Source organism: Drosophila kikkawai, chromosome 3L (assembly GCF_030179895.1).
Source record: "Drosophila kikkawai strain 14028-0561.14 chromosome 3L, DkikHiC1v2, whole genome shotgun sequence".
Classification (NCBI taxonomy): Eukaryota; Metazoa; Arthropoda; class Insecta; order Diptera; family Drosophilidae; genus Drosophila; species Drosophila kikkawai.
In genome coordinates, this window is record NC_091730.1 from 9844846 (window position 1) to 9872291 (window position 27446).

Consider the following 27446-nt stretch of genomic DNA (forward strand, 5'->3'; position numbering starts at 1 on the left):
TTGGCGTTTAAAATAAGTGTCTCACAGTGAAGAACAATATAAGCACTTGTCTCCGCCTTTAATTTATATACTAGTTCCTAGTTAATTATATACTAAATTCCCGTGAAATGTGAAATCACGAATAACGAAATCACAGAGTTATTTGTTCCTCAATTGAACTGCACGAACAAGGTAATACGATACCACTTCAACTTGTTCAACACTGTACAAGCTGCCTAGACGGGATACCTATCGATATATGTTTGGAAACTATCGAGTTGCACAAGATGTTAATTATTTATCTCTTTTGTGTATTAAAAATAGTTGCATACACTAAAAAATGCTTTATAAACTTGTATATACCAATTTTTTTTTAACAAACAATAATGGCCGCCAATATAATTGTTATCAGACTATCGCGATAGCCCTCTAGTGATGTTTTTACACAACGTAAAATTGCGTGTAAAGCTGTATAATTTTGAAAATGACAGCTTAAAATTTAAGATTTAATTTTTTTTTAATTACTTATCATTACTTAATTACTGTGTCCAACTGTCCCTTTCCTTTGCTTCCACAATAAAGACAGACAGTATTTTAAAAAAGTTTGAAAATTAATTTTAAAAAATTAAGATTAAAAATTGTTTTTTTATTTCCTCTACATTCAGAGAATTTCTCATTAACAAAAAAAAAGTAGATTACGAAGGCCATTACTTAATTACTTTGCTCAGAGCACCCCACAATAAAGACAGTTTCTTGTTTTAATGTTGTTTACCAACTTTATTTGTTACGTTCTTAATCAGTTCTTTCAATGATTCTAAAAATTCCAAAATAGAAAACTTAAAGAATTACATATTAAAATTTATCGCTCTTCTTCATTAAAACTGAATTGTTGTTAAGTTTCACGCAAATCGACGGACGTAACATCGCGCAGAGAGCGTTAAATAAAATCTGGAGTTGCAAATACATACAACAAACAGAAATTAGTAAGTATTGCGAATTAAAAACCGTGGGCGGGAAAAATGCTTTGATGGCGCCGCAGCCGGAACGTCGCCCCCCTCCCAGCTGACCCCATCGCCCCAATGACTGACAAAAACTCAGCCGGGGGATGGGGAAACTCTGGGCGGGGGCGACAGCAGGCGAGCAGACGACGCCGGAGAAGACGTTGTTAGGAATAAACTACAGAATGTACGTTGCTAGTTGTGGCATTTTTGTTGTTTGTTGCACGGATGTTGCTGTTCATATTTGTTGGATTTTCTTCGTTTGTTTTGTGTGTTTGGGTGTGTATGTGTGTGTGTTGGATTTACAATTCGTCCTTCTTGGGCGCCTCCTCCTCCTCCTCGGTCTCCTCGACGGGCTCAGTATCAGCCACATCACCGTTGGCATCGAGGAACTTGACGAAATCGTCGAGGGTCCTGTCCAGATTGTAATCGATGACCTTGTTGTCATCCTTGCGGAAGTACTTGATCGTGGGGAAGGATGAGATCTTGATGCTCTCAAGCTCGTTGGCGGTTGAGTCCATCTTGGCAATGACGATGTCCTCGTTGTCCTTGTACTTCTCGGCCAGCTGGTCGTAGATGGGGGCCAGCTGCTTGCAGTGACCGCACCATGGGGCGTAGAACTCAACCAGCACGCTCTTGCTCTTGTCCAGGGCAACGCTCTCAAAGTTGCTGGAGACCAGCACCTTGACGGGGTTCTTATCCCAGTCCTCGGGCAGATCCTGGGACAACAGGTGCTGCTTCAGCTTGCCGTCGAGGAACTTCTTGAGGAAGGCTTCGATGGTCTCGGCGGACAGATCATTCGACTCGGGCTTGTACTTGGCCATGTCCTCCTCCAGCTTGATCAGACGGATGGTGGGCACCTCCTCCTTGTTCATGCCGAAGAACTCAAAGATGCGGGTATGGTCCTCCTCATCGGACGAGATGGTCACGAACAGGATGTCGTTGCGGTACTCCTTGGCGATCTCCCTCAGAGGATCCACGTACTTCTCGATGTGTCCGGCCTCCTTGGAGACGAAGAACAGCAGGTGCGACTTGATTGAGCCACCGAAGATCTTGGAAGCAGACTCGTGGTTGAAGTCAACGATCAGGGGCAGGGACTGCACCTGGGCGAACTTCTTCAGGCTCTCCTCGGTCAGCTCACCCTCGAACACGGACTTCTTGTCATCGAAGGGCTTGAACAGGATCACTCCGTTATCGCTGGCCTCGTACTTGGCAATCACGTCGGCATTGCTGCTCACACCAAAGACGAACGAGTCCAGGGCGTTGGCGGCCTTGGTGAAGGTCTTGGCCTCCTCCGACTCGGTATCCTTGAAGAATCCAATGATGGCGATCTCGTTGTCCTTAAGGAACTGCTCGGCATCAGCAACGTTGGTCAGATCCTTGGCCGGAGGTCCGGTCTTCTTGTTCACCCAGGCAATAATGTCAGCGGCCTGGCGACCACCGCTGTACTCCACGGGAGCACCGCTGCGGAAGAACTTCAGAGTGGGATAGCCGCGCACAGCATACTGCTCGGCGAGCTCACCCTCAACGGTGGCATCGACCTTGGCCAGCTTGATGGGCGAATCCTTCTCGGCCAGCTGTTGGGCAGCCTTGGCGTATTCGGGAGCCAGAGCCTTGCAGTGTCCGCACCATGGGGCATCTGGAAGAATTTAAGAGAGGAAATTGAAATTAGAATTGAGTCTGGAGATGAAAGGGAACTTTACTTAGTTCTAAAAATTTTAGGGAATTATTAAAGCTAACGATTTATATTTATTTATATCTACATATGTATTATTGTTTGCCACAAGCCTTGTGTGACCTACACGTGTATGTTATGCTCCTAAAAACTATTTATAGACAACATTCTTAAATGCTTCCCATTTAATTGTCAAGCTTGCTAAGCTGACAGTCAAGAACTTGATTTTAATTATCAATATTTCGCAGAATATTTTAATAACCTAATTTATTCCGAATTTTTTTTAAATGATTTCCCGGAACTTGACTTATTTGAAATTACCAATACTGCACAAGAAATGTTTTAAATTATATTCAAAGTTTTGGAAATGCAAATTGACTTCGTAAAACTACTTTTACTAGAATTAAACAGGTTTTATAAAAACTGGAAAATTAACATATGCTAATTAAAACACATTTGCTGAAATTTATTTACATATTTGCACTAGGTGAAAATGGGTTAATGGCAGTTTCTGAATTAATGTCTAATTGGGAAGAACTGATGCTTAACTTTTTCTGTTTTAATATTATTTAAAACAAATTATAAAGGAAACAAAAATGTTGGAAGATAAAATGAAATTACAAAGTCAGGGCGTATAATTAGAAATATCTTTAACCCATGTTTACAGTCTAAAGTCTTTAGCTTCCGTTTACTTGAACTGTTATTATTGTTTTAATTACAAATAATTGCCAAGTGCCATTAAATGGAATAAAGGTATGTATATAAAAGAACTGATTCATTCTAATAGATGTCAAAATATGTATATAAACCTCTTGTTTACAACTGCATAGAATATTTATTAAATCGCCAGCATTATTTATTTGTACCCCGCTAACCGACTGTGAAATTCTAAATTTAGACCAACAATTATCTGCGCTAGATTTGCCATGGATCTGGAGCAAGGCCCCCACTCTCAATATGGCAGGCTCTTGGCGTTATGCAAAATCCACGTGTCGCACCCACATTGTCCCAAGTGCAGCAGCAGCAGCAGAGGAGCTGGCTCCTTCGGAGCCACGACTGCAATCTGGCACGCATCCACGCACACGAATGAATACTTGGAATCGCCGGCAGATGACATAATGCCCCCAGAGCTTGACAACGTCTCCGTCTTCAGCTTATCGCCAGCTTCTGACGTGGCCCTGGCATTGGTTCCGCTTCTTGGGACTACAACTACGGGAGATAAGCATTGCGCTACGCCGCGGATGAGCAGGCAATTATCGACTTAGCTGACGTTGTCACCTCCGCGTACACGGTGAGGCAACACCAACGCCAGCGAAAAGTGCAAAAATTTAATTAAACAAATAAAAGAGAAACGCTGGCATAAACAAAGAGTCCCAAGGGCCGCCATACTTGTTGGTACCCAGAGATGGCAAGCATATCTGTTGATTTAAGGCTGAATGAAGCACGATATGGGGGGACTTTTTTTGTATCAATATTTTCTTCGATTATCTTTCAAGTGGGTTTTCACTTGTGAGATAAGAATGGGCTTCAGATTTTGATTTTGTGCTCATCGGGGGGAACAACAGTAAAATTCATTGAAGATTTCTAGCTACTGAATTTTTTTAGGCATAGTGAAAAATAACTTTGTTAAATTTTAAGTCTAATTATAACAAATATCCTATTAACAAAATATTTCTTCATTTTCAAAACGTGAGAGTTTTCCTTAAAAAAAATCTTTTTTTTTTATATTTTTTGGCTTATTTTTAAAAAATTCCTTTTAACAAAACTGCCTTTAATTATTCATATTTTAAAATCTTCAAAATAGATCATTTTTACTTAACTAAAATAAATAAATAAATTTCAAAAAAATAAAATTGCTCTCGAGATAATTAATTTTAAAAACTTAGCGATTTAAACGCCGAAGAAATCTGTTGCTCGTGAGCAGCACTGGCGGCGGCACCGTTAGGCACGCGCAGAGGAAAAGAGTTGAATGAACTTTCCACGCTGCCGCGCCGCCGTGGAAAAGGGACCGAAACCAGATTTGGAGTATTAGATCCGCCGAGTCAGAATCTGAATCCGACGAGAAATAGGAATCAGAATAGAAAGCAAATGGCAAATAAAAAGTGGTTTGCTTTGGCTAACCTAGATTCGTAAGAGAAAGAGGGAAGAAGAGTTGCCCGACGGCTTTTGTTCTTTTTGTTTCAACTAACATCGAGAGATTCATTCTCCCCGGGAGATTGGTGAAGCGGATGTGGCCACGCCCAGGGTTAGAGTTAGAACAAAAACTAGAATTACTGATAAAAGTGAAGCATATGGAGGCGGGAGCCGAGAATAAGAATATTAATGCTTACTGCGCACAAGTTTGTGTCTCCTTGGCATTTCGAATTTATAGCAGGTTTATGGCTGCGGCAATAACAACAACTACCACTGGAGCTACCTCTTTCTAATACACACGGCTCCCACAGGTGTGCAACAGAGACGGCACTTGCACGCCACACCAGAGAGCACGCTCTCCGCTCCCATCGATGCGAGAGGGAGATAAAAACGGTTAAACAAACGATAAATTTGACGAAAATCGTCCAAACAAATGTCCATATGTCTCACACGGAAAACAATTGTTTCAATTAGTGTTTGCTTATATCGCCACACACGGCGTACTTGCCCTGCTTTAGCCGGATTTTCCCCCGGAGCTTACGACTGCCACGCAGACAGATTTTCTCTGACGCCGCGAAAGACCACGTAGCCGCTAAACAAGCAGGCATGAATCAGCGAGAGCGAGCGAGAGGCAGAGAGCGGCCGGCGCTTCCTCAGATTGCAGATTTCGCCGAATTTCGGCAACTTTTGCAACTTGGTACTTACAGAACTCAACCAGCACGAATTCGTTGTCGGCAATCAACTGCTTGAAGTTGTCCACCGTCGCCACCAGCACTCCCTCCTCCACCTTGACCTCCTCGGAGGACGCGGCGGCCACGTAGGACGCCGCCACTAGCAGGGCACAGATCAGGAATTTCATCGCGGGTCTTCCAAGTAGCCGACTATGTGTCTGGAGCAGCAGAATCAAGAACTGGGATCGCACTGCGCTGAACTTGCCCGGTAACAAGTAAAAATCGAAATGAAATTTGTCGCTTGCCTGAATTGAACAACTTGAATCGAGATGCGAGCAGTGTGGCCACTAATCAATTCTGCCATAACAATATTTTTTGCCCAAATATCGAAATCGCGATATTTTTGTTTGATATTTTTTGATATTTTCCCCTTGGTCACTCTGAATTTCACAGCAATTAATTGTTAACAGAATTTTCTGTTAACGAGAACCTAACAGAATTTTGTCTATGGAATCGCAGTAACAGAATTTCTGTTAAAACAGAGCTCTCCTAGAGGTGGAAGAACATCGATGTTGGCATTGATGTTATCAAAACATCGATATTTTTCCTGAAAATGATATCGAAATCGTGATATTTTTGTTTGATATTTTTTTGTATTTTCCCCTTGGTCACTCTGAACTTCAAAGTAAAATGTCAAAACAAAGTTTTACATGCTTGGTCGAATTCTCGTGTAGAATGTAAAATGTTCGAGAGCGAACCCGAGATACCAAAATTGTGGGAGGATGGTTTTATTACCAGCCCGTGCGGTCACACTGTGGGTGTTCACCCAATTGGAAAAATACCGACTAACTATCGCGATGCTTTGCCGATATTTTTAGTAATTCTGTCAACGGATTCCACTTTTTGGATGATGACAAAATTAAATTAAATTAAAAAATTGGGATAAATAAAAGAAAATAAAGAAATGGAATTATAGAAAGACAATTTTCATATCCTTCAGAAAATACTCGGTTTTCCTAAAACTGAATTTGTAATTACTTTATTTTTATTATTAATAAAACCCATATGGCTAAAATAATATCATTAACCTCAAAAACAAACTGTTTAAATATATTAAAACAATGTTTAAACACTACACACACGTCGTCTTTTGTTTTCTTTAAAATATGTATTCAAAAGAGTACTTTTATTAAGTTTTAAAATCATTTCCCTTAACTTCAATACTGTAAAACACGGAAAATGGAGACAACGATAAAATGCACAGTCCTTTGTAATAATTAAAACCTGTAATTAAGAGCTGCATTCACAGGCGACCACCTGTTGAACGCATTGTTCGACTATTTTGAAAAGAATCTCTGAGGTTTTCTCGCTACTGAAAGGCCTGTCTATGGGCGGCACGTGAACGAACAGACTCCGCTTGGTGTCCATGTCCAGAGACTTTAGATAGATGTACCCACAGAGGAAATCCCCTACGTTTTTGGAGGCTTTTGTGGCGCTCAGTGTCTTTGGGTTATCATTATGGGGGTTGTCGGTGGGATTAGTGGGAGCCACACACTCGTCGCATGTTGCATTTACGGTCGCCACAATCTTATCCACATCAAGGCCACAGCGCAATACATTCGCGCGGCCATTACGCTGGAGTTCACAGCTGCCGTTGGGCAAATAATTGTCGGAGTTGTCCGGCCGTCTGAACTTGTGGTTATACGCCAATTTCTCCACATAAACGCACTTGGCGACGCCCGAAACGCCAACGTGTATAACCAGCTGTAGGGGGAGAAAATGATATCATCACGATGGCTATTTACGGTTCAATTGAGATGTGGGGTATTCTTACATATGGCTCGCGGCTCCATATCTCCGTCACAGCATCGTCCACGGCCGAGTACTCGACGGGAACCAGGCGCTTCTCCACGTCGTAGTCCACGCCATTGTAGCTTAAGATATCCGGCAGGAGCTTCACAGCCTCCCAGCTGGCGTTGATGGATTCGTGCCCCAGAAATGGTCCAAATCCGGAGACGACAATAAGCTTTCGATCTGAAGACATAACAAACCGCCCACGCAAATATTACGACTAAATTACTATAAGTTTGTTGATACACACAGAAGCTGAGTTGTATGAAACTTCTAAGCCAATCAAACGAATTTAAACGTTTTTTCTCATTTTTGGGGGTCGATTGTTGAGTAATCTGAAAGAGATGCACAAATTAACAAATTAACTAGTTTTTTAAAATCATTTTTATATGCTTTTTCTATAAAACATTTGAATTGTTTACTTTCCTACTTAGAATCGATAGCTGGCTATCGCTATCGCTGCCAAAACTATCGAATCCCAAATCACAATTTTTGCCCAGCTCAAATGTAATTTGTAACAACAACAAAGATATACACATACATTCCAAACCAAAATCCGTGCAGATGCGCCAACAACGCGCCATTGTCGAACGAGACTCCAAAAAGCAGCAGTATCGAACCGGAACCAATCTGAGGAATTAGGTGAGCATTTGTGGTTAATCTAATCTCGCGGTTGCCGCTTAGTTAGGGCGCTACGCTGGCAGCGACGCCGGCAGAGCCAACGCACACAGGTGAACTTTGCACATTAACTATTTATTAACCTCTCGAGCAGGGTGCGCCGGCGGAAGAACGGAAGCGGCGAAAGGAAGACAAGTGGCACGACGAGCAGTTGTCACTTTTCACACACGCACTCCACGTAAACCACCACCGTCAACCACAAACCACTGTCCAGTTGCCATCATGCTGTCGCGGCTACAGGACTTCTTGTCACGCCACCGGCGAAAGTTCATCGTGACCGGCGTGCTGGTGGGTGGTACCATCTTTGCGGCAAGGTACGCCCAGCGCCGCCTGGTGGAGTTCCAGGAAAAGCAGGCCCGCGAGTTCTTCGAGCGGACACGGCGAATGCATCATTTTGAGTCCACGGAGAAGACCTGCAACCAGGTGATACTCGGAATGGGCGAAGAGATGTGCCAGGCGGTGCTGAGGGAGTGCAGCACGGACGAGCTGCTCGAGCAGTTGCGCCAGAACCCAAAGAACAAGCTGGAGTTGTGGGAGGACATGAAGATCGTGTCGTTCACCCGGCTGGCCACCTACGTGTACGCCTCCTCCATGCTGGTGATCGCTCTGCGCGTGCAGCTGAACCTTCTAGGCGGCTACATCTACCGGGATATTATGACGGAGCAGAAACAGATCACGGACGAGCTGAAGCAGCAGTATCTCTCGCTCATCCGGCACTTTATCACGGAGTCGGGCATCCAGGATCTGGCGCGATACATACGCACTCAGGTGATTGCCGTCACAAAGTCCATGCCGCTGACCCAGCAGCTCTCGCTGACCGACATGGAGCAGCTGTTCTGGTCGCTTCAGATGTCCATTAATGCGGACACGCGACGGGATCCAAATTCGCGGATGAGCAAGTATCTGCTGCCCAGCCAAAACCCCAGCCACTCGCCGCTTCTGCAGCAGATGTACAACGAGACGCTGGACCTGCTGGAGAGCGAGGATGCCATCGGCGTGTGCTCGCACAACGTGAGCCGGGGCTTTGTGCTGGCCTGCGACGCCATTGCCGAGTCCATGGGCCAGACGCTCCAGCACCTGCCGCCGGGCGAGTTGGCCAAGCAGCAGGAGAGCCAACAGCCGCTGAAGTTTAACCAGCCAGGGAGCAGCACTAGCTCCCAGAACCAGGACAATCCCACGACGTCGACGGCAGCAGCGGCGGCGACGGCTGCGTCGGAGAACAACAACTTGCTGAACATCAATCGGGTGCTAATGGCACTGGCCAAGCTCATTCCGATCATCAGCGGCATCACCTCTCGGGGCTTTGACAGCACGGCCCGACCCCATAACCTGCCCACCCAGCTGCTCACCTTCTACGTTGTCGCGGAGAAGACAAAGACGCTGGGGGCCAACGTCTACGAGACCTTTAGCTCCGCTTAGGAGCAAGCGCTTGGATAATGCTCTATGGATTATGCATAGGCTAGGGACTAGGCTAAGACCATTTGGAACATTATAGTTATTGTGTACATGTATATTTTAAATATGAACCCCTCTGAAGCGTTGTTTGTCTGTCTGCTTGATCATTACTCCACATCCCGTACTAAGTCTAGCTCCTAAGAATATTTAAACGAAAGCGAATGTAAGGTATATTGTTTAAGCTGATATATAAATGGCGTCCAATTGAGGAGACCTTTTAAGACAGGGACAAAACCAGAAAAGTAACGAAGGCCTTTTAAAATAAATGGAGTGTGTAATTTGTGCATAAGAACTAAGAATTAAAAGCTGCTTTTTGGTGGTTATTTGGTATACAAAAAAAACTTAATGGAAACAAATTATTTGCAAGCGCCATACAGATCCAAACTAAAAGCTTATTTTCCATAAAGAATTTATGTTTATTTGACACTTTCAGACTTAAGACTTAATGTACCTACTTTAAAATGGATTGTATAATAAATGACATATACATTAAAGTTTTCTACTAATTTTTTTTTGTAAAGCATTAACAGTTTTAAACAATTACTACGAGTGGTTTAAGTGGAATTAAGATTCTATCTGAAGATTAAGATGGGAAGATTTCATCTGAATGTATGTACATGTGTATGAAGTGGAATTTTAAAGAAAAGAAGGTAAAATAATTGGGTATCCTGGACCATTTATACTTTTTTTGGTGCTTTCAAAAAATAGTTTAATTTTTTATATGTGGAGGTAAGCCATAATGTTCAGATGCAAAATTAAAATTTATTTATAATTTATTTTTCATCTATATCAATCAAAAACTGCCTTAAAGTGTGTAATTATTTATTTTATTTATTTATTTAGAATTTAAACATAAAAAATCCAACTTAGCCTGGACACAAACCAAGCATAACGGCTGCCCACAGCTATCAATGAAAAGGGGGTGGCAAAAAACCGCCCTGCGAGTTGATAAGACAGCTGTGTGTGCCTCTGCTTTTGTTTGTTTGCCATTTCTCTTGTTCTTGCCGCTCTCTCGCTTTCCCACTCTCCCAGCACTTGCGCAGAAATGCCGCCAAACACAAAGTGCTTAATATTATTAAAAAAATTGCAACATTTTAATCAAGCTTCAGGCCCCTTACTAAATTTAAGTTAAAACCCACAATTAAATGCAAATAAAGTAAATGTTAATCATTAAACAGCTGCTTGTAGCAAAAAATAACGGCACTTTATAGTCGCTCTCTCCGATCCTGCCGCTCTCTCGCACTCCTTTTGGGTGCCCAGCTGTCTAGTAAAAGGAACACATTTACATTTCCCATTTTTGGGCGCAGTTGCAAAAGTTACGTGAAAAGGCGAAGGACAACAGTTACTACTTACAACAAACCGTGTGTGTGTTCGGAAAAATAATTGTAAAAAAGAAAAGAATTTAATAGCAAAGAACAAGGATTTTGGGCGCATTGGAAAAAGTGCAAATATGACAAAGGCTGCAAAATGTGTACAAATTAGCAAAGCCACTGGAAGAAGAAGAAGAGCATAAGGAAGAGGGTGCAACAATAATAAACAACAACAACAACAACAACAGACTTCATTGTGTAAGTGCATCACGTTTGCAAACCGTTTATTGACCGCGACTCTTGAGCTCGAGGGTTAAAAGCCTACTTAACCCATCAACTTTTGAGTAACGGGCCACGATTTTTATTGATTAAGACACAAAAAAAAAAGACCAAAAAGGAAGCCAAGACACATAGGACACACGTGTGAGAGGAGGACAGGCATAACAGCGGTAAAACGGTAACGGGACAGACACACAGACAGACGATTGCGTGCGTAAAAAGTGGGGGGTGGAGGGTTGGAAAAATGTGGGAACACAGGGAATGGAAATATGGAAATGCCACTCATCATATGAGGCCTAAAAATATGAACGATTTATTATTAGGACCTATTATTGGGACCACAAGTGAACAGCTACCCAAGTAGCAAAGATATGCCGAGTACCAGGGAGTGACTTTTTCCAAAAGGGGTTGGGAATCCTAAGAAAACAAAGGAGTGCAATGTAGGTTTATAGACCTAGGCTTGAAATTATTGGGTGGAGAAGTCCAAGATTCACTTCAATCTGGGCAGGATCGAACTTTATTGTTAAAAAACAGATTTATATTTGATATTTAAAATTTCTTTGAGGCCCAATACTATGTAATATTGTTTAATTTATAACGATACAACATTGTTAAGGCATTCCTTTCTGCCAGAATAATAAAATTGTAGCCAAGAAAGTCAAGTGCGACAGCGTGAAGATAACAAAGAAATGACATTTCCCCCCAACCAAAAGTCCATGTTGAATATTCAAGGAAAACAATGCATGCAAGTCAGGCAACCAACCAACCCAAGCTCTCTTCTCAACGACCTTCCCTCCCACCTCCTCAGACACTATACACTTTCCCGAGTGCTTTGAGCCCCTATATTGTATATATAGGCATATTGACATACTAAAGGCATAGATCAAGTGCCTTGACAAGAGGCCACAGCACCTAACTAAATATAAACACATAAATTAAGGAAGTGAAAGCCGAAGACACGATTCGAGTGTTAGGAAAAAGAGTGCGTCATGGAATTTCCAGGAAAAGCAATTAAGTGGAGGATAAAATGGGAAATTTCTGGGATACAAAAAAAACATGCGGTGGTAATTTGAAGACTTAATTATGGCCTTGTCCAATCGAGGACAGCTCTAATTATCATATTATCTTAATTAAAATTCGTTGTTAGAAGCTAGGGATTATGAATTTGGATTAAAAAAAGAGCTTGTTATTAAAAGCTTGTTATTAACAAATTGACCCAGTTCTTTTATTTCCAATTAATTTTACTGATAAACCAACCTGATTTATACACACAAGCTGTGGCTAATAAGCATAGTATTAACTATAGATAACCTCCTTAAAAATATGTTAGTTATGCAGGAGCTTTTAGTCAGGAAACAGGTCACTGATAGTTATAGAGTTTCACTTATAAAACCGTGTGATAATCAATAGAGTGAAATGAAAAGGTGGACAAATAAACTCATATAATGTCCCACTTGGTATCCTTGCTTGCAATGGAAACTAGGGAGTGCTGTGGTCGTTATCCAGCGATGAATTTAACTCAACCCTTCCGGCCACTAGATGTCTTTGCATGTGGTTCTGTTTGCATACGCCACAAAAACCCATCCCCATCTCGGTCGTCGTAGTCGTCGGTGTCCCCTCTTCATCGGAGTCCTACTTTTGCAACATGAATGAATGACTCTAACTACATTTCCCATGCAAGAGCCGAGGGATCCATGCTTGTCCGCTATACCCACTCCTTATTCCTGGCGCCTCCTGCTGTTTGCTTGTCAAAAACGTCAAAAGTGCGATAGTGAAGACCCCAATGAAGAACAGAATGGGTTACACTGGGGGAAAAAATCAATATAGAGGAAGCTTGTTTTCTAAAAGTAAAAAACAAGAAGGGGCTTCGAAAGCGACGCCAGTTTCCATATTCCGCGAAAAAACCTTCTTGAACCGGATTTATGACGAGAGTTTTACAATTTCTTTAATATTTAATATATTTTCTCCGAGTGCACAAAGCTTGCCAGCGACGACTTAAGGCTGGTGAAGGGACCAACCACCTCCTTATTTGCATGGTTACCAAAGTAGTCCGGAAAAGCTCAGACCCCAGTCCCCAGGACCCTAAATGATGTTGCAGTAGCCGCCGGGCGGGATGATGCACAGAAACCCTCCCCCCTCAAACGCATGAAATAGTGCCATAAATGACATGTGATAGATGGATGGATGGACACTTGGGTAGGGCTTTGGGGGATTAGCTCGGAATGTGGCCCAAATGAGGCTGCACCCGCACCCTCACTCCGCCCGCCTGCCGGGCCTGCTACTCCTGTAATTAGGCTCCCCTTCGAGCCGGGAGAGGCCATAAAAATCCTTGATAGTAGCCAGCTTTGACTTTATCTATTGCCTTAGTCTATAGCCATCCTCAATCCCACACTTTTTTTCAGTTCAGCCACTTGAGTTGATTCTTTTCGGCCCTCCGTTCCTTTTTATTACGTATACGCCCCGCTGGTTGATGTGGCACAGCACTCGGGGCGAGACTGCCAGCAAGCCAGTCAGCTAGTCAGCCAGAGCAGCCCCGGCCATCTGCTTCAATATTTGGTCTGAGCAAATATGAAATTCCCAATTCTGACCGTTGGAGTGGGAGAGAGTGAGAGTCTCCTATATGTAGGTTTAACAAATTCCAAGTTGGGACAATCATTTCACGCCCTGCCTCGCCAGTTGGAACTAATGCCATCCGATGCATTCGTTCAGCCGTGGCTAATGGGAAACAAGTGGAAAATAATGTAGATCATCATTATATCGATCCCTGCTAAGTGCTAGCTTACTCTAAATTCTGAGAGGCTTATCAAAAAAAAGGCCTAGGTTTTTATTTATCAAGAACTCTGAATTCACTGTGGGAATTTACATATTAAAAAAAAAGCCGCCCCTCCATTTGCTTGCAATTATAAAAAAATACTTTCAATATCGAGCGCAGTTTCCATAGAGAGTGCAAGCGATCCACACGAATCGAGTGAGAGAGAATCTAGAACCAAAAGCAGTGACGATCATCGGTCCAAGATAATTAACACGGGCAATTAGTGCTGGATCGTTCAGATAGAGAGATAGAGAGTACGAGTTGTAGAATATTTTTATGAATTTATAAATTATTAAAATGTTTGTTTATTCTTCTTCTCACAGCAACATGACAAACGCCAGCTGAAACGCTACGTGGAAGACGCTAAAGTCGGCGGTGGTTTGGTGGTTTATTAGCATTCCCCCCAAGAAGACACCCGTAGGTTAGAGAGTGTGTGATCACCATGCGACGTCCAAAAATATCCCTCAAGAAGTACTTTTATTTCACACTGATCTGCGCCCTCCTCCTCATATTCGGTTTCAATATCAAGTGAGTAAGACAAGACACACCATCATAGCATTAAATATGACATTAAGTTGAAATATATATAATACATTTCTAGGTTTACTAATAATGATGAATTAAATTATTAAAAATTTTGAGCCTAGTCTCATGATCATACATTTATTTATTTTGCTAGGAATAATAATAATGATGAACTTAAAATATAAAATATTTGGTTTAGACTGAAATTACTTCTTTAAAGATTTTTCAATTAAAAAGTGGAGGAAGAAAACTATAATACATTTTTTAACCAATATTTTACTTAATAGGGGCGACTTCCTTTAAACCATTCTTAAAATTGCACAAATTTAATGAATTAATTTTAAATATATTTCTTAACAATTTCAAATTATTTTAAGATAAGACTATTTCCATAGGTAATATAAGCTAAAGCAAAAGCCTTTAATCAGTACGAAATATCGCAAATCATATAATCAAACAATCTGAAATATAATCATAAATTCTATGCTTTATATTTCCCATTGTCACAGCAATTTGTATAAAATTGATAAGTTATTATCACCTTTATCAGGGAGAGGCTCTCTTTATAATATAATATAGAAATATACAGCCAGAAAGATTCGACACCTAACAAAATATATCAGTTCTTTTATTTGTTGTTAAATGATATGATCAATAAGGTTTTTATTTTTTCTGATGGTAACAATTTATTTTTTAAAGTGTAAACCTTTATATTTGTTAGTATTTGTATTTGTTTGTATTACTCATAAGCATAGTTTTATTTGTTATTATATTTACAAAACGTTTTGATAAGGCTGCCCCCAAGGGGCAAAGATTGCCCTACCTCAAATGGGTTCACTTGATTTCAAGTGAATTTACTAAAAAAAAATCATAAAGTATATTTCAAGAGAATTTTTTAAATGAAATAATAAAGGTTTTTCACAAAAAATGCATCATAATATAATTTAAAAAAATAAAATTAAAATAAAAAGCGCTGTTTACTTACTTTTTAAGTCATAGAAATGTGAAATATAATATATAATTAATTTATAAAATTTAATTAAACACTACAAATTATCTTAATTTTTTCTCATCCCCAGAGAGCACGAAATATGGAAGACTCGGACTCCCCGGTCTGCCCTTATAACCACACAACAGCAGCTGCATCAACTGCAATCCCTGGATGAGGAGCATACACTGGCCACTAGCACCACACCTCCACCAGCAGCAGCTGCCACACTGGTGCCCGAAAGCAGTGCCAATCTCGTCGAGGAGCCAGAACAGGCGGAACTCCAGGATGAGGGGGATTTAGAGGAGAGCGAAGCGGATAGACAACAGGAATCAACACTGGCTAAGCCTTGGTTCTTTAAGAATGGCGAATACTATCCAAAACCGGCCAAAACCTACAGTAATCGCAAGGCCCGAAAGCGACATGCTCCCCGACTGTTGCCTCATCAGGATCCTCACTCTGATCGGATCACCAATCAGCTGATGTACGTGCCGCACAACTATGAACAGATCAAGGAGAGCGGCAAACTAAAGACCATCCTGCTGTTCAATGGCCTCGGTCCCTGGAATGTGAAGAAGGGTCGTGATGTCTTCCTAAAAGCCAAGTGTCCGGTGGACACCTGTGAACTGACTGCCAATCGGGATCTGGTTAGCACGGCCGACATGATCCTGTACAAGGATCATTACATACCCACGGGCATAAGGAGGCCCAGCAACTCCAAGCAGGTCAGCATGCTGTATTACCTGGAGTGTCCTTATCACACGCAAAATGTCAAGGTGCCCGATGCCATCAACTGGACGGCGACCTATAGGTGGGTCTCTTAAAAAACATATAAATTAGATAATTAATATATAAATTATACCCCCTATTTGTTACAGACGTGACAGCACTATAGTGGCGCCTTATGAGAAGTGGCAGTACTACGACACCAAAGTCCAACAACAAGAGCAGGATCAAAATTATGCGGTCAACAAGACCAAGAAGGTGGCCTGGTTTGTGTCCAACTGTGGGGCCAGAAATGGACGGCTTCGTTATGCCCATGAGCTGCAAAAGCACATAGAGGTGGGCATAAAGCCTTGAGTCACTTTATCCTCAGTTATATTTATAAACTTCACCTTCAGGTTGACATCTATGGGGCATGTGGCAACTTCAAGTGTTCCCGCAGCACGGCGGACAAGTGTTTCGAGATCCTCGACAACGACTACAAGTTCTACCTGGCTTTTGAGAACTCCAACTGCAAGGACTACATCACTGAGAAGTTCTTTGTGAATGCCTTGAATCGTAGGGTTCTGCCCATTGTGATGGGCGCTCGACCCGAGGACTACGAGGTGAGTGCTCCGCGTCGTTCCTATATCCATGTGGACGAGTTTGCTTCGCCCAAGGAGCTGGCGGAGTATCTGCGGATTCTCGATCGCGACGATGAGCTGTACAACTCGTACTTCAAGTGGAAGGGCACTGGTGAGTTCATCAACACGTACTATTGGTGTCGCGTCTGTGCCACCCTGCACAACGAGGAGCAGTTGCGGAAACCGCGATGGTACAGTGACCTCAACGACTGGTGGCGGGGAGCGGGCGTGTGTACAACGGGTTCTTGGAGGAACTTTAAGGCGCGCAAGGATGTAATCAGCGATGACTGAGTGCGAGTTGAGGAGGCCATACAGATTGTGGGCATGGCGTAGATCACACATTTCATCATCATCACATATTCAGTGAGTCCCTTTTCGCTTCTGAATTGTTTTTGTTTTGTAGAGGGAAAAACAACCCATCCCATCCCATCCCTCCCTTTGCTAACCATGTGTAAAGTGTCGCTTCGTTTTAGCCGGAGTTTAACGTAAATGTTTTTGTAGTTAGTTAGTAAGTAAAGCAGGGATGAAATAAGGAGGAGAAACGTTTAAACACTAGCCCCATAGACTAACGAAGATCCCGGTGCAGATCGTTGTAACATATACAATATACCAAACCAGAGACGCATAAGAAAAACCTAGAAACCTAGCCTATAGTTATTATATACGGATATACAAATGATATACATAGATTGATAATTTATATACATATATAGTTGTTTAATTACTAAACGCAAGTCCAACATAGAGCATACAAAATGAGAGGCAAGCAAGTTACAAGTAGTTCGATATTAAATAGCTTAACTGAGCCATCAGCTATATAGCCTATAACTTTTGTAAGTGTTTTTTTGTAAGCTGCAATATAATTACTATTTTTTATTATAATCGTTTTTTTTTAGTTTATGATTTTCCTACCTAGTCCTGGCAGCTGTAGTTAGAGCTACTTGAAACGGTTTCCCCGGCCTGTTGACTTAAACTACTTAATCTAGAATGGATTCGCACAAGCCAACATCTATTATATAAAGATATATATCTGATCTAATACAAATACAATCTGCATTCCTATTTTGTCACAAAATATTCTACATATTAATGGCGTGTTACTTACGCTTAAGTGTATGTTTTTACACATTTTTTTGTTAGCAATATTTGTGTATTTATTTTATAAGTATTATGGTATAATAATAAATCATCTGTGTGTGTATTTTGATTGTGAAACTTGTTTAACTTTTCATTTTTACTGTGATACAAAAACATAATAATAATTATAATAAACAAGAATTAAACAAAGGCAAATGTAATTTTAGTTATTTGTTAAAGGAATTTTTATTGGGAATGGGACAAAAAAAAACTTAATATAGGCAAAAAAAAAAAGTGAACATTCGATTCATTAAGGAAATACTGAAAATAAGCTCAAAAAGCCACGTATACTTCAAAGAACATCAAGGATGTTTTAAGACAAATTACAAAATTAGACAACATAAAAGGAAATTCACTGAAAAATTATATCCTTTATAGAAAGCCTCAAAAGGAGCATATCATTTCAATCTCTTAAACATGACACATTTTCAGCTGCTGCAATAAATCCTTTAAAACATTTAATTTTTCCTTTTTGGCTTCTTCTTTTCCTGCTGCTGCAGCCACAATTTTTGCTGTAATTTTCCGCTGCAAAGCAATGGCTTCCACTTTCTTGGAAAGCTGCAAAAAAGTTATACTTTTTTTTAGCAAAAAGATATATGAAAGATATTTAAATAAAACAACCCACCTCATAGGCTCTCTTGATGATGCCATGCGGCATGCCCGCCAGCTTGGCTGCATTGAAGCCATAAGACTTGGGACAGGCTCCAGCTGTGTATTTGTAGAGGAACGTAACCGTTTCCTGGGTGGGATCTGCATTGTCTTCGTTTTCCACCATGCAGGCCATGTGGCCCAGCGTGATCCTTTTGTCGTTGTGGAAAAAGTCAATCAGATTGTGGTAGTGAGTGGAGAACAAAGTGCGACACTTGAGGTTGGCCAGGAAGTTGACCACAGAGGCGGCTATGGCAGTGCCATCATAGGTGGCTGTGCCGCGTCCTAGTTCATCAAGTAAAACCAGCGAATGGTAGGTGGCATGCTTGAGAATCAGCGAGGTTTCATTGAGCTCCACGAGGAAGGTACTGTGTCCAGCTAGGATGTCATCCTGGGCACCCAAGCGAGTGAAGATTCTGTCTACCAGGGAGAGGCGGCAGCTGGCAGCGGGAATGTGTGCACCCTAAACAAAAAGGGAATTTTTAATAAAAAATATATTTAGGAATCTTTTAAAACCCCTTACAATTTGCGCCATGATCACCAGCAATCCCAGCTCTCTCATCAGCGTACTCTTGCCGCCCATATTGGGTCCTGTGAGTAAAGACAGCGGCGCCTCCTTTTCCGTGCCCAACTCCAAGCCATTGGGTATATAAGTGGAGGCATTCACACACGGATGATAGCCCTCCTCCAGCTGTATGAACGGTTGTTCCGCGCCAGAAACCAGCTCTGGCACACAGATGGTCATCTGTTGTCCTGCATACTCCGCCAGGGAGCCCAGGACATCCAGATTGGCCACACAATCGATGCACTGCTTCCACTGTTCGTAGTGATTGGAGAACTTTTCAAAAAGGCGACGTGCCAAGTCTTTTAAAACCATATTCCGTGTATCCTCCGCCTGCTGCATGTCCTTGAGGAAGGCACGCGTCTCCGCGGTGGTGTAGCGTCGTGAAGGCTTCTTGCCTTTGGTTTGTCCCTCCAAGGAATAGGATTTATTGGCCTTATTGGCATGCGTCTCGGGCACCTCCAACTGATAGCGTTTCTTGTCGCTACCAAAGTAGATGACACGACAGCCAAAGTGACGCTCTTGCTCCACCAGATAGGTCTTCAGGCGTCCCTCTATTACCTCTATGGCATCCATGGCCGAGTCGTACTCCGCATCCATTCCCGCTTGAGGAGCAATCACTCCTGTCTTGCCTGCTGCCTCGTGATCAAAGGCGGTGGCAAAATACTTGAGTTCCTTGCTAAGATCGGGAAATGTCCCCCCAGATTGCGGAAGCTGGGTAATTCTCTTTAGCAAAGCCGACTCGCATTGATGGAAAATCATGGGCAGCTTGGTCAGGGAATTGAAGCCGTTCAAAACGCTGATAAAGCCACGCAGCTTCTGCTTGTTGTAAAGCTTTTCCTCGAAAAGAATGGCCCGAGAGTCGGGATGATTCATATCCTTGATTTGCTTGTTGCCAAATAGGTGAATCTGAGCCAGATTCCTCTCGAAATCCGGCATGGGAGCCAGCAGGGCTCGCATCTCCTGCAGCTCGCTGGACATTCTTATCAACTCCCCAATGGCCTCTTGGCGCTCCTCAATCACAGCCACATCGCAGCTGGGGGCACAGAGCCAGTGATGCAGCAGACGCTTACCAAACTTGGTGCAGCAGTGATCCAAAGTGGAGAGCAACGAGTGATCCTCGCCTATAATTCTGAGATTGGACAAAGTTGTGGCATCCAAGACCATGTGGGAGCGTCTTAAGGAGGCCTTCGGTTTGGCAGCTTGCTCTTCCGCCAACTGATCGGGCGGCACATAAAGCTGATAACGCGCCATAGGCAAAACCTTTGGTTCCAGCTTGCATTTGTGTATGAAGAAGATGCACTGACCCAGGGCCTTCAGGGCCAGCTTGTAGTCCTCGTTGGGCGTGAGACCCAAGTGATCCAAATCCGACTGCATGGTGCGCAAGACCAGCGGCCAATTGTCATCAGAACCATCAGCCTTGCCGGCATAATAGCGCTCGGCCAGGAGTTTGAGGGTTTTCTCAGCATTGCAGCCTTGGGGTCCATTGCTGGGCAGCTGCTCGCGGAGGATGCCACCCAGGACTGTGCGCACAATTTGCTGAGAACGCTGACTTAAAGAGGATTTCTCATTGAGGAGCTGAGGGAAAAGATAATTTCATTAAATTTAAAGTTTAAAAATTCTGGGAAGGATCTTGCTCACCAGCACTGGCATATGATGGGAGAGCAGCGTCAGCAGCCGAGAACAGTTCTTGTCATCCTCAAACTCCCCTAGATGGAAATCCCCAATGGAGGTGTCTATGAAGCACACACCATAGCGACTCCAAGTGCCCTCATCCTGCTCGACCAGGGCCAGCATATAATTAGGCTGATGATTGGGTCCAATTTGGCACTGGGAACCAAAGACCTGGGTGCCGCGATTGGTGATTTGACAGATCTCGCGGGCCACCACCTTGTCGAATTTGGTGGCCTTTATACGCTTGCAGCGTTCGGTCATCATGTCCGGGGTTTCCGTTTGCTCCACGCGAGCCACCTGCCAGAAATCAAGAAGTTAAGATTTAAAAGGAAAAGTATATTAAATTCAAGACCTCACCTTGTATCCCCTGTCTATGAGAATGGTAGACATCTTGTCGAAGGATATCTCCGGGAAACCCGAGTGTGCAAACTCCCCCCTCATATAGGTGAAGCCCAGCTCATTGACACCCACATCCGCATCGCCATGGTAGAGCTCATAGAACTTGCCCACCTTGAAGAACAGCACACAGTCGTAGTTGTCCGACTTGAGGACCCACCACTGGCGTACACCCGGCGACAGGCTGTTGAGGAACTTCTCCGGCACATGCAAAGTGCTGCCGTCGTAATCCGGATGATCTGGCCTTCGCCCCGCCTTGTCCTTGATTTTGTCGGGCTGCAGGAACTCCAGTTTCTGATGTGGCCATATCACAGGCTCGTCCAGGTTCGAGGTGCTGGTCACTATATCATCGTAGGCGGCATCCTTCTTGGCATTGCTCTGCAGGTTCTTGAGCTTCTCCTGGAAGGTGGATCCCTCGGTCAGCTCCAGCTTAACCTTCTTGGTAGATGGCTCAATGTTATTATTATTGTTATTGACGTTCTTGGCTTTCTTGCGCGACTTCTTGACCACGGGACTGTCTACGGAAGTGTCCATGTCGCTGGATTCCTCTACTTCCTCCTCACCGCTGCTGACGCTGTCGTCGCTGGCTTCATTGGCATCCGGTTCGTAGTCGGAGGCGCCCTCGGAAAAGTCCTCCTCGGACTTGGTCTCTTCCATTTCCTCCTCGCTCTCCGATTCGGGTTGAATGATGCGCTTTCGCTTGTGCTGGCCATTGGTCTCCTGCTCATCCCCGGACATGGGCAGCTTCCTCTTGGCCGCCGGCTTAGATACCGCCTTTGGTGTTTCCACTTTCGGTTGTACATTCTTGAGGTTCTCCTTTTCGGTGGTGGTCTCTGGATCGGCTTTTCCGCTGGGCGTCAGCTTTTTCTTGTCGACAGCCGGCGATTTGCTGAAGTAATTAAACAGTGTGTTTGTGGGCGTTCCACCCACACTGGTGTTCAGCTTCTTGGACATGTTTATGGTCTCCAAATGACAGCCAAGGGTCCACAAAATCAGGATAAAGACGCCAAGATATGCGCCAAAAATCTGTGCAGGCTGCCAGATGTAGAAAGTCAACCCGCGAAAAGCAGCTGAATGGAAAGCGTTGCCAGGCGGTTCTTAAAACAGCTGTCAAGAAGTTAAGCCCTATATGCACTGCACAAAATAACAAGATGTTGACAGTCTGGCAAAGCCGGACCATTCTGTCCTGAGCCCTTTAGTGTGCCCAGGTGCCTTGAAAGCGGTAATACAACCTTTTTAGCATTATAAATGAAAAACCCTGCGAGCACACAATCTTCTGTTTGCATTTTCTAAAAGTTCACAAATTTAAGCAAAATATTCATTAAAACATAATAAAATGTCGCTAGCGGACGAACTTCTGGCCGACCTCGAAGAGGACAATGACGACAATGAAGAGGACGAGGACGATGCGGAGATGGCTAACGCCGAGGAGGAGAACGTAAGGAGTAAACAAACCTTGCCGGTTAGCTTTTTTCACTTGGAGAACCCCCATTCCACCCACAGCTCCTGGCCGAGAAGCTGTCCAAGCCGGCTCCCAACCTGATGGATGTGGATGTGACGGTCCAATCAGTGCGGGAACTCTGCAAACTGCGCGACTCCGAGCGCCTGACGAATATCCTGCAGCAGATCGAACACTATGCCAGCCGTCAGAGGACCGCCGCCGAAATGTTGGGCTCTGTGGAATCCGATCCCGAGTACTGTCTCATTGTGGATGCGAATGCCATTGCCGTGGACATTGATAACGAGATCTCCATTGTGCACAAATTCGCCAAGGAGAAGTACCAGAAACGCTTCCCTGAATTGGACTCCCTGATTGTCGGTGAGATTGAGTATTTGCTGGCGGTCAAGGAGCTGGGCAACGATCTGGATCAGGTGAAGAACAATGAGAAGCTGCAGGCTATACTCACGCAGGCCACTATTATGATTGTGTCCGTCACAGCGTCGACAACACAGGGGTGAGTTCTTCTTAAGGGAATCTTTTAATTAAATTCTTTAAAATACATTTTATTTTTAGAACCATGTTGACGCCTGCAGAAAAGGCCAAGATCGACGAGGCCTGCGAAATGGCCATCGAGCTAAACAACTTCAAGTCCAAGATCTACGAATATGTGGAGAGTCGCATGACCTTCATAGCCCCTAATCTTTCGATGATTGTCGGCGCCTCCACAGCTGCCAAGCTTCTGGGCATCGCCGGTGGCCTCTCCAAGCTCTCCAAAATGCCCGCCTGCAATGTCCAGGTGTTGGGTGCACAAAAGAAAACCCTTTCGGGCTTCTCACAGACACAGATGCTGCCCCACACGGGTTACGTTTACTACTCACAGATTGTCCAGGACACGGCTCCGGATTTGCGACGCAAGGCGGCAAGATTGGTGGCCGCCAAGTCAGTGCTTGCTGCCCGCGTCGATGCTTGTCATGAGAGTGTCCATGGGGAGATTGGGCTGCGGTTCAAGGAGGATATTGAAAAAAAGCTGGACAAACTGCAGGAGCCGCCACCGGTGAAGTTCATCAAGCCGCTGCCAAAGCCCATCGAGGGCAGCAAGAAGAAGCGAGGAGGCAAGCGTGTTCGCAAGATGAAGGAGCGTTATGCCCTCACAGAGTTCCGCAAGCAGGCGAATCGCATGAATTTTGGCGATGTAAGTGACTTGAGATTTTCCTTGATTTTTATAAAACAATTACTCCTTTTCCCCAGATCGAGGAGGATGCCTATCAGGGAGACTTGGGCTACTCGCGAGGAACAATTGGCAAGACTGGCACTGGACGCATCCGTTTGCCTCAGGTGGATGAGAAGACCAAGGTGCGCATTAGCAAGACGCTGCACAAGAACCTGCAAAAGCAACAGGTTTATGGAGGAAACACCACAGTCAAGCGGCAAATCTCCGGAACAGCCTCGAGTGTGGCATTTACACCCCTGCAGGGCCTGGAGATCGTAAATCCCCAGGCGGCGGAACGTTCCCAGACCGAGGCCAATGCCAAATACTTTTCCAACACCTCCGGATTTCTGTCCGTGGGACATCGAACCACCTAAGCCAAGCAAGCTTTCTACTTTTACCTATAAATTAAGCACTTTTATTTGGAGATTTGTCGAATGTAGAAGTAAAAGCTGCTATAAAGCTGCAAGAGAGATTCCAATTGTTGTTAGCTGAGCTTGCCCACCTCCAGTTTGCGCTGAATGGCCTCCCAGGAGTTGTTTAGCAGCACGGCCAGAATTCCGGCCACCGTGAAAACGCCGCCAATGATGGAGCAACAGTTTGTGGCAAAGTGCCCAAAGGAGCTGTGGATAAGGCCAATAAAAATTAAAATTTAATATACAAAATAGGTTTATTTTTTGGGATTTTACTGACTTGCGCTTCTCAGCATATTTCACCATGAGTGGGGATAGCTCGTAACTGAAGAATATGCCTGGCATGCCCCGTTCGCGATCCGAAAGATCCTTGCGGTAGCGCGTCACGGAGAATTGATTCGTGTAAATGGGCTGGCCATCGCTGCCACCCCTCTGGTACAGTGTAGGCACAATTTTTAAATAGTAATTAAACATTTCACTTTTGGATTCTGAAAGCAATAGCAAACAAAAACCAATTAGAAAACCATTTAAGGCAAAAAGTTTAAAATTCCCGCTATATGGGCCTGAGCTTAGCGCCCTCTACCGGAAATTTAAAGCACTTCACCCAGTGGCCCAGGGCTGGACAACAAGATGGCAGCTCCGATTGCAAAGGACTATACACAAGATATATTCATTTATTAATAATATATAAATATATAATTTAAATGGAAATAAAATGATAAATTAAAAACTATATTTTGTTCACAAAAAAAAAGCAAAACAACCAATAACATCAATCTATCTCCTTTTTAAATAACGTCATTACTATCGATACTGTCATCGAAGTTCTCGCATCCCTAGCCGATCACATCGACACGCGACGTTCGACAAGTCCGGAAAATAAATAGAAAATTTCCCAAAGTTGACGAACTTTTCGGCATTATCTACTTTTAATCCGGACGCGAGTCGAGGCGTGAAGCTTGGTGGAGCATCAGACCAGTCAGACGGAACAGAGCAAGCGGAAACAAAGGATACAATTGAAAGATGCCACTGCCCTCGAGCTCGTTCTCCCAGCAGGGACCCACCTGCTTCGACAAGATGAAGACGGGCTTCATTATTGGTTTCTGCGTGGGCATGGCCAGCGGAGCCCTCTTCGGTGGCTTCTCCGCACTCAGGTGGGTTGTGTTAGACTTCGCACCCTGTAGATGGGGGCACTCCGCCGGCGTGACGCAAGGCGGAGAGGTCATTATGTAATTTATGCCGGCTAACAACTAACTAATGAACCGAAACTGAAACTTCACAGATACGGACTGCGCGGCCGGGAGCTTATCAACAATGTGGGCAAGGTGATGGTCCAGGGCGGCGGTACATTCGGCACGTTCATGGCCATTGGCACTGGGATACGCTGCTGATCCGCCTTCAGCCGGCATTTTCAATTAGTTACTAAAAAACCCAACCTAAACCTTACTCCAATCTTGTTTAAATTACGCTAAGTTATTTTCAATAATAAGAGATGTTAACCGAAGTCGAGTTACGTGTGTTGACTTACCCGCGACATCCACGCGTAGTCCATCCAATGGGTGGGTTTTGGCAAACTCAATCTTCTCGCCAAAGGACAAGTGATTGATGGTGTGCGATAGCTTAACGTTGCTAAACTGGAAGTCATGGATGTGAAACTGACGAATGGAGAAGCTCTTCCCGGGGGCAAAGTGAAAACTGCCGGCCATGCGATTCACCTCCAGGTGGCCCTGGATGCGGCAACCCTCCTTGAAAGCGTCCTCATCGCTGCGCTTGTACTTTCCCTTGCACTGCTCGATCTTGTCCACTTGGACGTTCCACTTGCGCAGCCGGTAGGCGTCAAGCACCTCATCGCAGGTGTTGCAGCAGCTGGAGGAAGAGGATTACATTAAGGATACAGATGTTGTTGAACATCATCCAGGTCTTACTGTGTGGCATTGTGCTCCGCCCCGTAGCAACTGCCACAAGTCACGTTCTTGTTGGGCGGCGAGACAGCCACAATCTCCTTGATGGGCGTCTCCTTCAGGGGCTCCCCATTGAGGTCTAGTCGGTGCTTGAAGACATCGTGATCCACCCGCAGGTGTGTGTCTCCCGAGGAGTCCATTGCATCCAGGGAGATGTAATTGCAGGCCAGGTTGTGCAGCGTTACATCCAGATTGATGCGCAGCTTGTGACCACGGGTGGTGTCCACGAAGAGCTCCTCATTCAGAGTGGGCTGTATGTAGCTGAGGAACTCGAGGAAGATGAGCAGGCTAATGATGCTGGTGCTAATTATCGTAACTGAAAAGTCGGGGGAAAAGCCGGTTGTTAGGTTTTTCCTATTGTCAAAATCAATTCGGAGCACCCACCTGCGGCGCCGCCCACTGTCCGCACGCTGAAGTCGTCCAGGGTCCGTGGATACGCGTCCAGGCGTCGCAGCACATCGGCGAACTTCATTTTAAACACAGAAAAACCCACGAAAAGACGTACTCTAAACGTAAACAATAAAAATTACATCGTTTTTTTCTGGCGGCGGCAAGTGACGTGGTGCTGCGCGCCTTGCCAGATGGTTGCGGTTTGCCAGAAACAGCTGTTAGCGGGTGATATTATAGTGCTGCCGGACTAATGAAAAACTGTGGTCAACGGTGTTTCCGTTAAATTTGAAGATTTTAGAAGAGATTTTGAACTTATCGGGGAATTCCCGAAAATGTTTATAATTTTTTCTTAAATATTAATTACTACTAAAAACCTTGTAGAAAAAAAGATGTGTTTAATCTGTACATATGATCAGATTGCAGCCTTTTGTTAATTTTGCATTGTTAGAAATTGAAAATCTATTAGTCACACGCTTGAAGGTGCAGTTTTAATCTGGATCTGGATATTAGTTAGTATTGATTTATTTTATAAATATATTAAAAAAAATTATATTTAGTTTGGAAGTAAAGTTTCATTCATCATTTTTCATTTTTTGAGTTCATTATTATTATTATTCAATTTTTTGAAACTTGAAATGTCTTCAAATAACCTTTTAACGATTTAATTTTATTAGTTTTCTTAGTTTTAATTTGTCTGAATTTTTTTTCTTCCTTATCCTTCATTAACTGGCTACTTTTCCCCATTCATTAGGCATACGTCACGTTGGCCCGCCGATAATTACGACCTCCGCGGCGTTTGCCCGCCCTTTCCAATGGCCGCGCATAATGTTTAATAGTGTTGTCATGTCTTGGGGCTGTGGCTGCGCATACATTAAGGCCAAAGCTATCCCGTCCGCCATTCTTCGGCACCCTTAACC

At 43.8% G+C, this 27446-nt stretch overlaps 8 protein-coding genes across 10 annotated transcripts; 4 read left to right on the forward strand and 4 right to left on the reverse strand.

Annotated features, from left to right (window-relative positions):
- Nucleotides 1-728: 728 nt before the first annotated feature.
- Pdi (protein disulfide isomerase) lies at nucleotides 729-5782 on the reverse strand. The gene is made up of 2 exons (XM_017164046.3): nucleotides 5491-5782; nucleotides 729-2616 (listed from the first exon to the last, which is right to left on the reverse strand). Exons 1-2 carry the CDS (start codon nucleotides 5642-5644, stop codon nucleotides 1280-1282), a joined length of 1491 nt encoding a protein of 496 aa, XP_017019535.1. The 5' UTR covers nucleotides 5645-5782; the 3' UTR covers nucleotides 729-1279.
- An 822-nt stretch (nucleotides 5783-6604) lies between these two features.
- Nucleotides 6605-7588, reverse strand: LOC108072790 (pyroglutamyl-peptidase 1). Its single transcript, XM_017164071.3, has 2 exons — nucleotides 7291-7588; nucleotides 6605-7220 (listed from the first exon to the last, which is right to left on the reverse strand). Exons 1-2 carry the CDS (start codon nucleotides 7498-7500, stop codon nucleotides 6747-6749), a joined length of 684 nt encoding a protein of 227 aa, XP_017019560.1. The 5' UTR covers nucleotides 7501-7588; the 3' UTR covers nucleotides 6605-6746.
- A 188-nt stretch (nucleotides 7589-7776) lies between these two features.
- Pex3 (peroxin 3) lies at nucleotides 7777-9526 on the forward strand. Its single transcript, XM_017164070.3, has 2 exons — nucleotides 7777-7949; nucleotides 8080-9526. The coding sequence occupies exon 2, from the start codon at nucleotides 8208-8210 to the stop codon at nucleotides 9402-9404; it is 1197 nt and encodes a 398-aa protein (XP_017019559.1). The 5' UTR covers nucleotides 7777-7949; nucleotides 8080-8207; the 3' UTR covers nucleotides 9405-9526.
- A 1463-nt stretch (nucleotides 9527-10989) lies between these two features.
- FucTA (glycoprotein 3-alpha-L-fucosyltransferase A) lies at nucleotides 10990-17924 on the forward strand. Of its 3 annotated transcripts, XR_011445040.1 has the most exons (6): nucleotides 13795-14095; nucleotides 14165-14369; nucleotides 15446-16165; nucleotides 16233-16416; nucleotides 16476-17063; nucleotides 17597-17921. XR_011445040.1 is itself a non-coding variant. In XM_017164103.3 (5 exons), exons 2-5 carry the CDS (start codon nucleotides 14284-14286, stop codon nucleotides 16989-16991), a joined length of 1506 nt encoding a protein of 501 aa, XP_017019592.1. In that variant the 5' UTR covers nucleotides 10990-11008; nucleotides 14165-14283; the 3' UTR covers nucleotides 16992-17924. The 3 variants fall into 3 exon arrangements, 2 of the variants coding, with proteins under 2 accessions (XP_017019592.1, XP_017019593.1); XM_017164103.3 differs by lacking the exon at nucleotides 13795-14095 and adding an exon at nucleotides 10990-11008 and having other exon boundaries at nucleotides 16476-17924; XM_017164104.3 differs by having other exon boundaries at nucleotides 13796-14095; nucleotides 16476-17922.
- A 168-nt stretch (nucleotides 17925-18092) lies between these two features.
- Msh6 (DNA mismatch repair protein Msh6) lies at nucleotides 18093-22308 on the reverse strand. The gene is made up of 5 exons (XM_017164054.3): nucleotides 21079-22308; nucleotides 20689-21018; nucleotides 19009-20625; nucleotides 18463-18948; nucleotides 18093-18395 (listed from the first exon to the last, which is right to left on the reverse strand). Exons 1-5 carry the CDS (start codon nucleotides 22069-22071, stop codon nucleotides 18249-18251), a joined length of 3573 nt encoding a protein of 1190 aa, XP_017019543.1. The 5' UTR covers nucleotides 22072-22308; the 3' UTR covers nucleotides 18093-18248.
- Nucleotides 22309-22350: 42 nt separating this feature from the next.
- Prp31 (pre-mRNA processing factor 31) lies at nucleotides 22351-24430 on the forward strand. The gene is made up of 4 exons (XM_017164061.3): nucleotides 22351-22555; nucleotides 22621-23072; nucleotides 23132-23750; nucleotides 23807-24430. Exons 1-4 carry the CDS (start codon nucleotides 22454-22456, stop codon nucleotides 24140-24142), a joined length of 1509 nt encoding a protein of 502 aa, XP_017019550.1. The 5' UTR covers nucleotides 22351-22453; the 3' UTR covers nucleotides 24143-24430.
- Nucleotides 24168-26719, reverse strand: LOC108072782 (endoplasmic reticulum-Golgi intermediate compartment protein 3). Its single transcript, XM_017164063.2, has 5 exons — nucleotides 26524-26719; nucleotides 26104-26455; nucleotides 25707-26044; nucleotides 24459-24666; nucleotides 24168-24388 (listed from the first exon to the last, which is right to left on the reverse strand). Exons 1-5 carry the CDS (start codon nucleotides 26609-26611, stop codon nucleotides 24253-24255), a joined length of 1122 nt encoding a protein of 373 aa, XP_017019552.1. The 5' UTR covers nucleotides 26612-26719; the 3' UTR covers nucleotides 24168-24252.
- LOC108072783 (reactive oxygen species modulator 1) lies at nucleotides 24992-25682 on the forward strand. Its single transcript, XM_017164064.2, has 2 exons — nucleotides 24992-25332; nucleotides 25461-25682. The coding sequence occupies exons 1-2, from the start codon at nucleotides 25202-25204 to the stop codon at nucleotides 25567-25569; spliced, it is 240 nt and encodes a 79-aa protein (XP_017019553.1). The 5' UTR covers nucleotides 24992-25201; the 3' UTR covers nucleotides 25570-25682.
- Nucleotides 26720-27446: the final 727 nt, after the last annotated feature.

Excerpts from the sequence above, each read along its gene's own strand:
- LOC108072782 (XM_017164063.2), bottom strand. The coding sequence starts at position 26,611 with ATGAAGTTCGCCGATGTGCTGCGACGCCTGGACGCGTATCCACGGACC. Across the intron at positions 24,667-25,706 it reads ACTACGCGTGGATGTCGCGG|AATCCAAAAGTGAAATGTTT; the intron begins GTAAGTCAACAC and ends TATTGCTTTCAG. Across the intron at positions 24,389-24,458 it reads AAATATGCTGAGAAGCGCAA|CTCCTTTGGGCACTTTGCCA; the intron begins GTCAGTAAAATC and ends CCTTATCCACAG.
- LOC108072783 (XM_017164064.2), top strand. The coding sequence starts at position 25,202 with ATGCCACTGCCCTCGAGCTCGTTCTCCCAGCAGGGACCCACCTGCTTC. Across the intron at positions 25,333-25,460 it reads GGTGGCTTCTCCGCACTCAG|ATACGGACTGCGCGGCCGGG; the intron begins GTGGGTTGTGTT and ends GAAACTTCACAG.
- Pdi (XM_017164046.3), bottom strand. The coding sequence starts at position 5,644 with ATGAAATTCCTGATCTGTGCCCTGCTAGTGGCGGCGTCCTACGTGGCC. Across the intron at positions 2,617-5,490 it reads ATTCGTGCTGGTTGAGTTCT|ATGCCCCATGGTGCGGACAC; the intron begins GTAAGTACCAAG and ends AAATTCTTCCAG.
- FucTA (XM_017164103.3), top strand. The coding sequence starts at position 14,284 with ATGCGACGTCCAAAAATATCCCTCAAGAAGTACTTTTATTTCACACTG. Across the intron at positions 14,370-15,445 it reads ATATTCGGTTTCAATATCAA|AGAGCACGAAATATGGAAGA; the intron begins GTGAGTAAGACA and ends TCTCATCCCCAG. Across the intron at positions 16,417-16,475 it reads AGCTGCAAAAGCACATAGAG|GTTGACATCTATGGGGCATG; the intron begins GTGGGCATAAAG and ends CTTCACCTTCAG.
- Pex3 (XM_017164070.3), top strand. The coding sequence starts at position 8,208 with ATGCTGTCGCGGCTACAGGACTTCTTGTCACGCCACCGGCGAAAGTTC.
- Msh6 (XM_017164054.3), bottom strand. The coding sequence starts at position 22,071 with ATGTCCAAGAAGCTGAACACCAGTGTGGGTGGAACGCCCACAAACACA. Across the intron at positions 20,626-20,688 it reads CCCATCATATGCCAGTGCTG|CTCCTCAATGAGAAATCCTC; the intron begins GTGAGCAAGATC and ends CTTTTCCCTCAG. Across the intron at positions 18,396-18,462 it reads TCATCAAGAGAGCCTATGAG|CTTTCCAAGAAAGTGGAAGC; the intron begins GTGGGTTGTTTT and ends ACTTTTTTGCAG.
- LOC108072790 (XM_017164071.3), bottom strand. The coding sequence starts at position 7,500 with ATGTCTTCAGATCGAAAGCTTATTGTCGTCTCCGGATTTGGACCATTT. Across the intron at positions 7,221-7,290 it reads TATGGAGCCGCGAGCCATAT|CTGGTTATACACGTTGGCGT; the intron begins GTAAGAATACCC and ends CTCCCCCTACAG.
- Prp31 (XM_017164061.3), top strand. The coding sequence starts at position 22,454 with ATGTCGCTAGCGGACGAACTTCTGGCCGACCTCGAAGAGGACAATGAC. Across the intron at positions 22,556-22,620 it reads CTAACGCCGAGGAGGAGAAC|CTCCTGGCCGAGAAGCTGTC; the intron begins GTAAGGAGTAAA and ends TTCCACCCACAG. Across the intron at positions 23,073-23,131 it reads ACAGCGTCGACAACACAGGG|AACCATGTTGACGCCTGCAG; the intron begins GTGAGTTCTTCT and ends TTTTATTTTTAG.